Genomic DNA, 13,400 nt, shown 5'->3' with positions numbered 1-13,400 from the left:
AGGAGTTATATGTGTTGCTGAAGTGTGCGTATCATCAGACTTTATTAAAATAAAACAAAGATATTTCATATCGAATTGGTCCTACAAAATGAAAGACACTTTTTGGTAAAGGTGGATCAGGTTTTAGCACTACTCATTATCGAACTTGCTTTTGAATTTCCTTTCCTCATTTGTTTTCAGTTTGTGCTGCTTGTATGCGTTTGAGGTGATGACTCTAAAGCATCTTCTGATTAACCTTTGTTACCATGGAAACAAACAGTTTAACCGGTTTGGTATATTCAGAAAATATTTTAGATGTATAAATAATCACCCTGCTTTCAGAGAAAACACATTGCTTTCTTCAACTAAAAGCTATAAACCCTCTTTTTTTCAGCTTAAACACTGAAAAAAACATATTAACTTCAGTGCTAATATTGATTTTACAAGTAGATTCTATAATATAGACTTTCACTTAACACCTAAGAAATAAAGAATGACTATTCATTTTAATATCCCTATAATCTGTCAAAATATAAAATTTATTTTAATATAATGAAATAGAAAAAGCCCACTAGTTCATCACACCAAAATATATTAAATCTATGTGTAACAGGTTCTAACAATAAGAAAGGTGGCTGCAACTTACAATAATTATTTTGCATATATAGAAGCAGACATACATATGTATGTATATATATTTATACACACATGCATTTATAAAATACATTTAATCTTAAAACTATGTTTCAGTTAACTTAAAAGTCAAGAGAATTGGAGGAGACTTTCCTTTTGACAGGCAAGTTCAGGCAGATACACATGCCCTGAGGTATCTACATTGATTCCAGTATGCTGCATGCTGGAACGGTGTAAAGTACACTCATGATTGAGTTTACACTGCAAAGGAGATAAAATTATTTTCTCATATTTTTAGATTTACCTCTTCTGAAGCAGATATGTTTATTTGCTTATTGGGCAAGATAGGACAAGTATTTTTCTGTGGCTTGAAAATACTTTCTCTGTTCTGTGACCTGAAAAAAACCATATCTGTTTTAAACTTAGTTTATACTATCTAAATTGCATGCCACATTAATCAATATTGCCCAATATGTTTAAGAAATTAAAAATTTTTTAGTAGTTTGTGTCTTTAATTCAGACTTGTAAATGCTGAATCTAGCAGTTGGTGTGAAGTCAGGAATCCTCCCTGAACAATAATTAGATTCAGATCTTGCACATCTTGAGGTTCATTGATTCAAACACTTCCAGTCATGAACTAGACCCTGCTCTTTATTTTCTTCTGAAAGATATCAAACTAAAGATGGAAGGATAAAAAGAGTCTTTATTCAAGGTTAAGTTCAATTTCATTTACTGCAGCGTTTCCAGAAGGTTTTGGAACGGTAAGAAAGTATAAGAGTTTGCAGCTTTATGATTCTTCGAGAGTATTTAATGAATAATTCACACTTTCTATGCACATTCTTTAGTCATGACTTTACACATTGATACATAGCTTGAAGAGGACTGTATTGCCTTAACTGCATGTTTACGCTAAGAAATTCCATATAGTTTAAATTCAGCAGTGAGCTACAGCATAGTTCTTTTAATTTGAAATATCAGGAAACACATGTTGAACTAAACAGTGCAAATTAAATGGCATAAAGTCAGTATAAGAGGACCTTTATTAGAAGTCATGTCAGGCCTCTGAGCGTGCCTCCTGGGAAATACATTAAGAAGTCGCTTGAGAACCTGTATACTTAGACAGATAATAAAAGAATTTTGTTTTTTCTTATGGCAAGCCTGGCTCCTGAGTGTATGCCATATATTGGATATTTGAATTATGCAAGTTACTAATCATAATAACATAAAATATATTTCCCCCTCTCTTGTGAAGTGTCCTCTCACTTGTAGCAGTGGTCGCTCATGACCACACATGAGCACAGGCTGCTGTAGCATTTCCTCATTTAGGAGGCCCCGGCTAATAAATACGATCATTTAACTCTATCACTTATCACATACCTGTTGTAGGAAGATAACTAAAATATCTTACCTTCAAGACCTCTGAAAAAAGCCTTGAGTTCAAATTAAAATGATAAACTTACTAATTTAAGTGGATGGAATGACAGATGATTGAGATGATAGTTATTTCTGGTTGCTAAATGTCAAAGATATCTCAAACATAAACTTATTAACAGAACTGACAGAGGTTTAGAAAACAAGTTGTATTCAGCTGCCACAGTAGACGTGTTCTTGCCCTCTTGGATGATGCAGAATATCCTACCCAGTCTCCTGCCACAGACTCCTCAACCCTGCCACGCCAGCAGTATGCTGGGCTTTTCTAAGTCCCGTTTCATAGCTGTGCTTGTGCCATGCAGGTGCTTCAGATAAGCAAGGGCTTTAAAAATCTTACTCAGGTGCCTCAGGTTTATCTGTTTGTACAACTGTCTGCACAGCTGGATGTACAAAGACCGGTAAGTGGTGGAGTAACTCTCCTAGGACTGTTTCATGCAGTCCTTGGAAGAAAGAACTGAAGTCTCTCCCTTTTGAGTCATGTACTCTATTCATTGAGGCTTATCATTTATGGCCCTTTTAAAATTGTGTCTCCAGTCAGTGGATCTTCACTTCCTGCTGCAAAATAGAAGCGGCTCGACCACGGAGTTGGAATGTGGCCCCTAGATGTCTCAGAGACAAGATCATGCTGTCTCTAGACATTCATCCCGTTGTAGACAAGGATAATACACTCTAGTTCTAATCCTGAACTTTGATTTTCACCTGAACATATCAGGTTGTCTGGGAGGAGTTATCACTGTCTGCTGCATGGGCAATAAATGAGTTTGGTGTAGTCACTGCTTACAAAGACTGTTGCAGAGGAAGGACAAATGTAGAAACCTGCCCCAGTTCCAGAAATGTCATCAAACAGAATTTATCTGCTTGCGTGATTCAAATTGTTGGTGTGGTGTTCTAGATCAACCTTAATTAATGGAACATATTTATGCTTGTATATAAGCCATTTCTGTTCACAAAAACACATGCATACCCCATTAGCTTTCAATACATGCAAAGTACTTTCTAGGGGAATAAAAGGAAAAGACGTTACCGAGAGAAGCAGTAATCCTGTAATGACAGCCATACTGCATGAATGTTGTTGAACTGTGAGGTATTAATCACGATTCTTTCCTCTGTTACTTCCTTACGCTACTATGTTTAAATATCCTCTAACCTCTTCCTTCCTCCCTCTCCTTCCTTCCTTCTTTTCTTTCTGTTTAAATTTCTACTTTTCTTGGAACATTGATTCAGATAAATATTATCACTAAAGAAATGGTATCAGAAATGTGGCTCCTTTAAATGTAACCAAATATGAAACAATGCGTATTGTTACTATGAATTATTGCATTTAAAGTTAAATGACACCACATCACATGGATATGTCTATCCATGCATGCATGCGTGACAGAGTTGACTATGCAGAGTGGGTAATTTAGAGAAAAAGTAGTTTTATAAGATTTACTATTCATGTTTAATTTACATTACTATCAGTCATTATTAAATCAGAAAAATTCCAGAGAGAAAAATATGTATAAAAGAGGGACTGACATTTTACAGCTTTGCTTTTCAAATATACAGATACCAGCTGAGTAGATGAAATTGTGCTGTAATGAAATTTCAAACTACCAGTTTACTATTTTCACATGGCAAAAACTGTATAAAAGTATTCTGCATAGGAATATTTAAGAAAGAATGTTTTAACTGGTGTCTTTAAGGCTAATCTGAAGAATCTAAAGGGAAAGAGGCCCATTTCTGCTTTGAGAAGTTTAATAAAATTCAAAATTATGTCTGAGAAACACTGAAGTAAGCTGATAAAAATGTCCTGCTTTTGAAACATCTTTCAAAAATTCAGAGAGGGAAGACAGACTTACCGTCATGTTTGAAGGCCTCTGAAAAGTGGTAGGGGTTTGTTGGGGAGTGATAATGTGCAGCTCCTCTCCAGCCTGGTGAAGGTACACTTCCTAGTGAAGGACTGCTTAATCGTGGTCTGTTCTTTGAATTAAATGAGGTTAAAGATGAACTACCCGATTTGATTCTTAGGATAGCAGCATATGAAGTGGGGAGACCAGGAACAGCTTCTGAATATTCTGGAAAAAAACCAAGGAGTGAACACTGAATAAAGCTAAAATGTATCACTCTTCCAAAGAATATTTAGTTATGCAGTAGAAAAGTTTTATCTGTAAAAGGAGTGTCAGAGACACCCCAAACTCCATAAGGGACTCGGCTTCTAGACAGAACTGGGTAGCAGCATACAGCTCTAAGACAGAAAATTCCCCTGCAGTTTCAGCACAATATAAAAATCAGGTGTTTGTTAAATTTTTTACTTATTTTCAATATTTTTAATTCTATTTCAATGACCCTAAGTAAGATTAGAAAAGTGTCTGTTCACAGCCTTACATTACTTTGTGTATGCAGTGCAGAAACATTGGTTGAAGCTAAATATGCTCCTCATTTCAACAGCACTCTGCAAATCAAGTGGGGTAGCTAAAATGCCCAAGAGACCACATATGCACAAATATCTCTCCCAAAAATATGCACATGCCAGTGTCACCTCCTTTTCTGTCTCTTCAACTTCCCCTTTTCTTCCTTTTCTGCCTGTACTTGAAATTTCAGTGTCTACAAATAAAGAATAGTGCCCAAGTTTTTGGTCTCCGTATAATGGCAAACATAAGAGAAATAAATAAACTATTTTATTATAATAGATTAAAAATATCACTCAGGAGCTGCAGGAACAAAGCAAGCACAACTATTGAAATGAAGAATCCTTAACATGCAACAGTCTTAAGGAGGCGAGAAGAACATTTAAAAATTCATTGATATAGATGAGCAAAGGCAGTCAGGCTGCATAACCTATGAAGGAACTGATTTTTTTAGGGACAGTGGAAGTGGCTGGCAGAAAAAAAAGATAATTTTTCTGTCATCTTCATTGAAGATAAATATTGATAAATGGGACATTCTTCACATCGGCATAATATGAACAAGGAAAAAGTGTTCAAAAGCTTTGAAGAGCAGCACACTCAACCGAAATAAAATCTCTTTAAAATATTAGATCATGGCCTAGCTGGAGAGCTTTTGGAAAAATATTCTAAGCATAAATATAGTCTGGACTATTTTATGTTTAAAATGGTTTAAAATTAGAGAAATCTCTATTTTGAGTGACAGTGAACATGTAGAATCTTTCAGGTTTAGGAAAATGTCATTTCAATACAGTATTTATAGTTTCAGATCAGATATTAAAAACACACCTCTTCTACCTTTTGGAAGAAGCTGTAATTTGGCAAAAACAGGTATTTAAAAATTACCTTTTTCATCTATGCAAACTTTAAATACCCAGATTATTTTATGATGTCGTATCTCACATTCGAAATCTGGGTTTAAATACAAGTTTTGGCAATCAGATGGGAAAGGCACAAAAAGGAGAACTCTACCTTAAATTTTTTTTCATCCTGTTCTCCCAAACCTACTTTATAATGTGCATCATAATGTTTTGTATATCATATACATAAAAACTTTCCTGGCCCACAAAGAGAGGGAAAGTGGAACATCATCATGATAAATTACAATGTTGTATGAAAATACATTTTATAATACCTCTTAAAACATTATCATTGGAATACAAGTGTGATTTCACAAAAAATATCTTTGATTGTCTTTCAATACATTTCTTCAACAGTTTGCAATATTTATGTATTGTAGTTCTTTTAAAGTAAAATTTTGCCATATGGAGAAAGTAAAGTAAAATCTTTCCATTTCCAGAGGAATATTAAAAAAATAATAAATCTTTAAAATTTCGTATTAAAATCTATCCTCATTAAAATAACTTATTTTCATTTTGTTTTCCCTGAGGTCAGAATCTTAAGGTTCTTGAAGAAGTTTCTTGAAGAAATTTTTGTATTTTTGACTTATTTTATTCTCACTAATTGTTAATTTGTCTTATGAACAAAAATATTTTTGGCCTTACAACCATAAATTATTTCAGATAAGTGAGCTGCAGTGGAAATGTCCGTGTTTAAACTTATCATATTAAATCTTTAATGCAGAACTGACGTCTTGCTTGTGAGCAGAGAAGGACGATGTTCCCTGGGGAGTATGGACACAAAGGAAAGGGACAAAATTCTCTCTAACACATTCTACATCAGAGGATGGAAATGCTGGGTGGTGAACGTAGCAGTTCTGGTGGCAGGACAGCTAATTAGCTGTACTGCAAGTGGGCATTGGACACTGTGGAGCTCCTCAGATCCTTACAGCTCAGATCCTCTGATATCCCCAGGGGTGCTGATGCCCTCCCTGGAAATGCTGCAGGAAATCTGTAAATGGGCAGATTGGGACGCAGGCCTGTTTTTCTCACATGGAGCTGGGACGTGGCCAGATTGTAGCTGGTAACAAGGATGCAAGGCACCATGCAGAGGACTCGTGCTTTGAAAAGACGCCACATCTCTATGTACTTCTGCTTCTAACCCAAGGTGAATAGATGATCTGTAGTCTATGTGAGATGGACAAGGAAGCAGAAAGAAAATGCTAAATTAAAAAGTGTGGTGTCACATAACTATTCCTGTGTATATTTTTATACATAACTGAACTATTATATAATTCTAACAGTGATAAGTATTCTGGTTTACAGGATCAATTTCTACAGCTTTAAAAAAAATAAAATAGTGGAAACAGTGGTGGTTGCTGTTGGGAAGACATTCCTCTCCTGTGCACACAGACACAGAAGAAATACACACTGGAAGGAATTCTACTTCACAATAAAAAAAAAATGCAGACCTGCCTTTGGTCCAAACTTTACAACACAGCAAAATAAACCTTAATAAGATTTCCAAAGCAAACATGATTACAACCACATCTATAATGAATGTACTGTTCCTTGAGTATTTTCTGCAGATACAGGCACTTTTCTATTTCCAGCATGTTACTTTAGCTCTATGCAATTTGCCCTATGGCAAAGGACATGGATTTGGGAAACCTTCATGTCAGTACTTTTTCAGCAAATTATACTTATTTTGTGTGACTGAAATAATGTGTTATTAGGCTGTTAAATGTACTATATACCATACATATGTCAGTAGTAAAACTCTAATGTCTGAAGACCTTTTAAACTACGCTGTTGACAACAGAAGATAGCTCCTTAGATCGTGTTCCTTAGTATATCAGCTATTCCAGCTTGAGAAGATTCAAATAATTTTTCTTCTGTCATTTCATTGGGAAAACTATGAAACAGTCTTCCTTCATGGGTAGACAGAAAGGCTTCCTGTGCAAGTTAGGGAGTCTGAGCTGTATATTGCTTCTTTTGCAAAGAAACGGAGATTAGCAACCAGAAATTAAATACTAACACTAATAATCCTGATTCTTAGATAGATCATTTAATATAGCTTCTATGTTCCTATTTCCCTGCCATCTTGGAAAGTGGGTGGAGCAAGCACACAACTCTGCAGGTTTCTACGTGAACATACAACTTTACAATTCTTCCTTTTGTTTTCAATAGTGATTTTTTCAGTTTGATGACACACTGAGAACACATTGCCGCCAGGCCCCTGCCCCTCTAGTGAATCTGCCACTTAGTTCTCCTCCTTCCTGCGTCTCATTCTCTGCCATCTCCACCTGCTTCCATAGAAGTCTCTCAGATGGTCTTGCTCACAGGAGAGAAACATCCTTCTACACTGTTCTGCCAGATCTATCACCCAGCAAACAAGTTAAGACAAATGAGCAGCCTTCCTCCCTCCTGCCCAGGCACGCAAGAGAAACAAAAAGTAGTAGGCATATATAAAGTTATAAACAAACACGTCAAAAATTGTATCCTCCATTACACTTAATTCATTTGCCACCAGGCTGAATTGCAGATTATACACACATGGGAGAGCAAAACAACCATTAATCCTTTCAAAATTGTACTATGCAATACTTTTTCTTTTTAGTCTTTTTAATTGGAAGGGCATGCCAGCTTATGAGATGAGGCACACTACAGTTTCTAGTAAGCTTGAGCTAACAAGTACTCCTGACCTAATTAGCTTGGGACAGGATTTCTGTCATTAGGGTGAGTGCCTGGAACAGCTTCCAGGCAGAGGAATGCATCTGGAGGGAAGGGGTTTTAAGGAGGTGCAGGAGCCAGACAGACGTGGAGGGCTAAGCGGTAAGCGGGACTGGTCAAAGGAGAAAGTACAATAGCGAGACTCACACAGGCTGACTAAGTTTTGCCGACATTTCACCTTGCTAAACAAAAGTAAATAGAAGCCATACTGAAGTCTCCAGTGGTATGCAGCCTCCCTTTCTGCAGAAGTTTGAATCAAAGTCCAGTTTTTGCTAACGCAATATTTCTCATTGTTAGGCCGCAACTCTCCTGTTTCTTTGCATGCATAACACAATAAGCTACTCCAGTAAATAGGATTCAACAGCCCTGAAATAGTTTTGACAACTTCTTTTGCTGAAATAGTATGTGTAAGAAGCTTGGTGAAATGAACTTTTTCTGTGCTGCCTCATCAAGTCAAGAAGACTCTAATTCTTTTCCTACTTAAAAAGAAAAAAAATATTTTAAAATTCTTTGTTATCTAGTTGAATGGGGAACACTTGTTCCACAGTGGTAAATCCAGGGTTTGAAAGAACAGAAGAATCAACGTGATCTCAGATGGCATGAATATAAAGTACCATGGGAAGAAAGAGAGGAAAGGATACAAAAGTCAGTCTACGCGGTGAAAAGGTCCCACAGTAATGGCAGTATTACGCAAACTGGTTTCTGACCTTTCATGCTATAATTGTTTAGTTTGGCTGGGATTAGTGATCAATGTGAAATTTCACCCTGACTCAGGTTGCTTTGTCATGCTCCTGCGGATGCTGTATCTGAGTAAAGCTTCTCTTGTAAGACATAACTGGAAATGGTTAATAAATTATACATAAGCAAATATTTCTTGTTTTATTTACTGAAAGCCTGTAGCCTGTGATCACTACTGACAACTAGAGCAGAAATCATGCTTACCTGAAAACAAAACCCACTTCCTAATCTGAATTCGCCTCCAGAGATTTAGATTTCTGAATTGCCTAGTTGCAGTGGCTTAATTAGAATCTGTTTTTATTGGAGTACTATTTACAATAAAATTATTCCTTTAATTTGGTTTAGATTAGACTGCTGAGACTTGGGAGAATAAATTTGTTTTTCATTATTTAAGTACATAGTTAAACTTCTGGAGAGTAGATGTTACTCTTGAATGTGTTCTTTAGCATTATCAGTCTACCCTTAAAATCCTTGAGAAATGCCATCAAAGACCTACGGGTAGCTCTCAAAACTTTGCTGCACTTGAGCTTTGCAATTAAATTATATTTTCCCTAACAACATTCTTAGAAATAACTTAAGTATTTGGGTTGAAGCATCCAAAGGTTTTTCAGATGCAAGCAGACTCAGATGAGAAATATATAGGCCCAAATGGTGAAGTTATTAAGCAACTAGAAACCAGGCAAAATAAAATCAGTGGCTTGGATTAGCCTTCATAGTTCTTTGCACTAGAACTACCAGATTTATAGTCATATTAACAACAGTATGACAGTTTTAAGATAGACTATATTTTTTTATTTCAAGTGCCCATTTTCCTAAATGTGATTTCCAACAGCAAACTATGATTTGAATTAGTTTTGGTAACTTTTTAATGAATCTGTGTCAAGTCATTAAATTATTCATGCATCTTTTATTATTTCCAGCACATGCTGCTGTTCAGCGTGTCTTTGGTCAGATTCAACACAATGAGGAAAAACAGTGCCACAGGTAGTAGAGGAACTGTCTTCTACTGATTACTGAGGGCTTTTTCTTTTAGAAAAAGCAGCAATATGAATTTCAAGATCATCTGAAAGAAGTTTTCTCTTATAAGTTGTAACAGCTGTGTCAGGTTAATTTTGACTTAGTTTCATGCATGCTGTGGGATAACTAAGCTGACTCAGAGAGAAAGGGGATCTTTTCCCACAGCTGGCACACGCTTATACATGTTCCTTAGGCACAGTCCATGGGTACAAATAATATCCTGTTCTATTTTATCTGACAGATTTGTTTCAAAAGGCACAACCTATGTCAACATAGCTCCAACAATGGTACTATGTAATTTGACCAAATTACATTCTTTCTTAGAACAGAGAAAAATGACAAAGCAAATTCACTGAATCCATCCTCAAAACTTCTTTGAAAACTGTCTTTGTAGTGTTTGAAATCTAGGGAGAGTAAAGGATTCTGACTCTTGGGGTGATGTTTTGTTTTCCTTCGTTCCTTTTTTGTTTTTTTTTTTGGTGACTCCTGGTCAGTTACTAACTCATTGACATTTCTCAACTATCTAATTAAAATGTAGTCTATCTTATAATACTTGCAAATGTGACCTTCATTTGTATATTTTTGCTAGCTAGCATGTTTAATCAAATGTCACTAAGAATGCTAACCCATTTTTTTCATTGTAACTTTTAATTACATTGTTTCAGTGGAAGTGTTCAGTCTTACAAGCTTATGAAAATATGTGCCTTCATTCTGCAAACTTGACTGTATTACTGTTCCTCAATTTTTAAGCAGAAATATATTTTCTGTCTTGTTCTGTGCATGCACGTTGGTTTCCTTTTAGACTGCTTGATGATATATACCTTGGCTATAACCTGAGAGAGAGATGCAAGAATAGCAGGAACCTGTGTTGATAAGGTGCCCATCAAGGGCATCTCCTTATGAGAACGAGGATTACTACTAAAACACAGCAAAATGTCAATAAATTATGTTTTCCTGATGAAATGCCATTAGCTATAACAAAAAAAAAACAAAACCCAGAACAAAATAAAGTGGAAGCCAGCAGATTTTCTTGAGAAGAGGTTAGTGCATCTGATCCTCCTCTGCACAATTCCTACTGTGCGTGGTTTAGTTTACATGTCAGAGATTTAATTTTAAAGATGCTATTATATCCCAATTATTATTCAAAACAACAGACAATGCAACAACATATACAGACAATCATCAAAACCAAACCAAACGAAACCAAATGATTGAAACCTTCACCAGGAACCTCATTTTAAACATCTGGAATCTGGATGTCTAAGTGTGAGCTAGTGAGGTTGGGTTCACTTTACAGGTAGTGAAGAGGAAGACAAACATGGCATGTGAAGTGATGGACGTGCTCAGGAAATGGCTACTTTTTGCCATTGACTTTAAAAGGAAAGTAAGGTGAGTAGCTGAGGTGTGAACATTTCAACTTGGTCAGCAGTCCATTGTCTTAGTCCTCTCATCACACATCAGTCAATCTTCATATGTGTCTTTTCTGCTCAAATGTCCAGTTGCTCTGCATAGGAGTGAAGATCAAGATATTTAAACTGTTTTCCAAAGCAGCAGTGGGGAATGATTTATTTAGAAGCTGGAAGTTCTCAAGGAAAATATCCTGGTGGTCTCCATCAACCTTTTTCACCACATATTTTATAATACGGGAAAAGGTGAAAATTCATCTATTTAAGATGGTCTTTCCTTTGGGAAAACAAAGTATTTTTGCCAGGATTTTGGCCAAAATAAGTAGCATTCAATCCAAAAATCGTTCTGTTGAACCTTTCAGTAGTCCAGTGTTCAAGGAAGGTACACAATAATTTAATCTGAAAATCCAAAATAGGCTCTCACTTTGTAGAATTTGCTTTTCTCTTAGAAATCTGGTCACGCAAGGCAGCAAATTTGAGAACATAGAATACTATGGACAGGTATGGAAAAAAATAAAAATAATTAGGGATATATTTCATTTTCCTTTAAACTAACAAAGGGAAAGTGTTTTGAAGACTTAACACATTGACTGAAAGATAGTGAAGAATATTTCCAGCGGCTATTAGCAAATGAATCAGCATCTTTGGAATATTATACTGTTAGAGCTAATTTAAATATCATGAATTTTTATGAGGAATTATTTTGAATAATATAAAGATTCTTTTGTAGAGTTAGTCATTGTTTCCCCTCCTACTGAAAAAACAATCTATTTTCCATCTTACTTCCACTTCATACTCATAATGCAGCAAATAGATGACTCAATATACGCCCAATTATTCCCACTTTGCATCCAACATACAACATCCACCAGATCAAGCAAAATATACTTTAAAATAAAACACTTTCAGCTACAGAATGCTTACAACTGCAGTAACAAAAATAATAAAAGTAATAATATATTCCAATTATGGAAGAATGTTCATCCAAAGTAAAGTAGTTTTAAACTGAGAAAAGTGCTTTGAGATTATTGTCATATTTTTTCTACCAAAACACTTAATATTTTCTCTTTCAAAACATGCTAATATAATATACAGATTGTAACTAGTTAGGGTATGTTTCTGCCATAGCATAGGCTTCAAACACAGTGATTATGTTCAGTAAGTGCTTTGCACCTTTTTAAAATTCACTGGAGTCATGTAATGAAAACTGCTTTTCAGATATAAAAAATATAAAACTCTTCTTTGAAAACTCTTCTCATGAACTTATTGAAGGAAAACTTAACTCCAAATACTATCAACAAAACTTTTCAATATAGCATATTCCATCTAGCTCAGTATTTACTACTACTGTTTTGTGCACTCTTTAAGACCAGAAATGTGTCTGACACTTTACCAATGTGTGGAATTTTTCTGCTTGTTTATCTAATAAAAAGGAGTTTTAGGCTAGCTTTGTCTGAAAAATAACACTTAGACCAGACAGTGTAGGTAGCTGAGTGCATCACTACTCTCACGCCACCCAAAATGGAGAATGTAGAAATTAGCTGCTTCTACATATCTTGTGATCTTTGGCCTGAAGGAGTAGTGCTTGAGTAGCACTAGCTGTAATTTATAGGCACATATGAAGAATTGCCCTAAGACTCCTAAGTGGGTTTTGTTTGTCAATGTTTAGATATACTTCATTGTCCTAATTCTTCAGGTACTTCTCATACAATACTTTGCAGCTCAAACGTGACATGTATTCTCTAGCAGGAAAGTATGGACCGTTACTAATGTGAGATCCATAGATTAGCCTACACTGCATGCTTTTAATTGAAATCTTAACTTATTTTCCCTGTGGCTGATGATCATCAGAGTGAGCTGTCAATTCTGAATGTGAAGGGAGAACCAAGTACCAAAGGTCAACTATTTCAGTACAAATCAATTAAAGTAATTAGATGGATAGAAATCCTTATTTACAGCCTTTCCTTCCTACAATGATATGCATATCAATGTTAGATGGACAATAATAGATCAATCCACAGCAAAGGAGAAATTTGTAATTGACATTGTTAATACAAAACGCTTGATTAAATTATTAATACCATCATGAAAACTGAAGCAGTCAGAATCTTAATAAACTGTGCGAAGGGAACTGCCTGCTGATTTTCTTGGCAATGGAAATGTGTTTACATTTGTAAAACCACAGTTATTTAAGA

General features: G+C 35.5%; 1 protein-coding gene across 6 annotated transcripts in view; it reads right to left on the bottom strand.

Moving 5' to 3' along the window:
* The window catches only part of CNTN5 (contactin 5), a 664,123-nt gene that overhangs the window by 254,471 nt on the left and 396,252 nt on the right, over positions 1 to 13,400 (bottom strand). For 5 of the 6 annotated variants that reach the window (XM_063329804.1, XM_063329786.1, XM_063329769.1 and 2 more), the window contains one exon: positions 3,888 to 4,103. The exons of the other annotated variant lie outside the window; for it this stretch is intronic. In XM_063329804.1, the coding sequence (XP_063185874.1) occupies positions 3,888 to 4,103 (216 nt within the window). The remainder of the gene's footprint in view (positions 1 to 3,887; positions 4,104 to 13,400) is intronic. 6 annotated transcript variants of the gene reach the window in all.

The sequence above is a fragment of the Chroicocephalus ridibundus genome, chromosome 1 (genome assembly GCF_963924245.1).
Source record: "Chroicocephalus ridibundus chromosome 1, bChrRid1.1, whole genome shotgun sequence".
Taxonomy (NCBI): Eukaryota; Metazoa; Chordata; class Aves; order Charadriiformes; family Laridae; genus Chroicocephalus; species Chroicocephalus ridibundus.
This window is presented reverse-complemented; position numbering and strand designations above follow the sequence as displayed.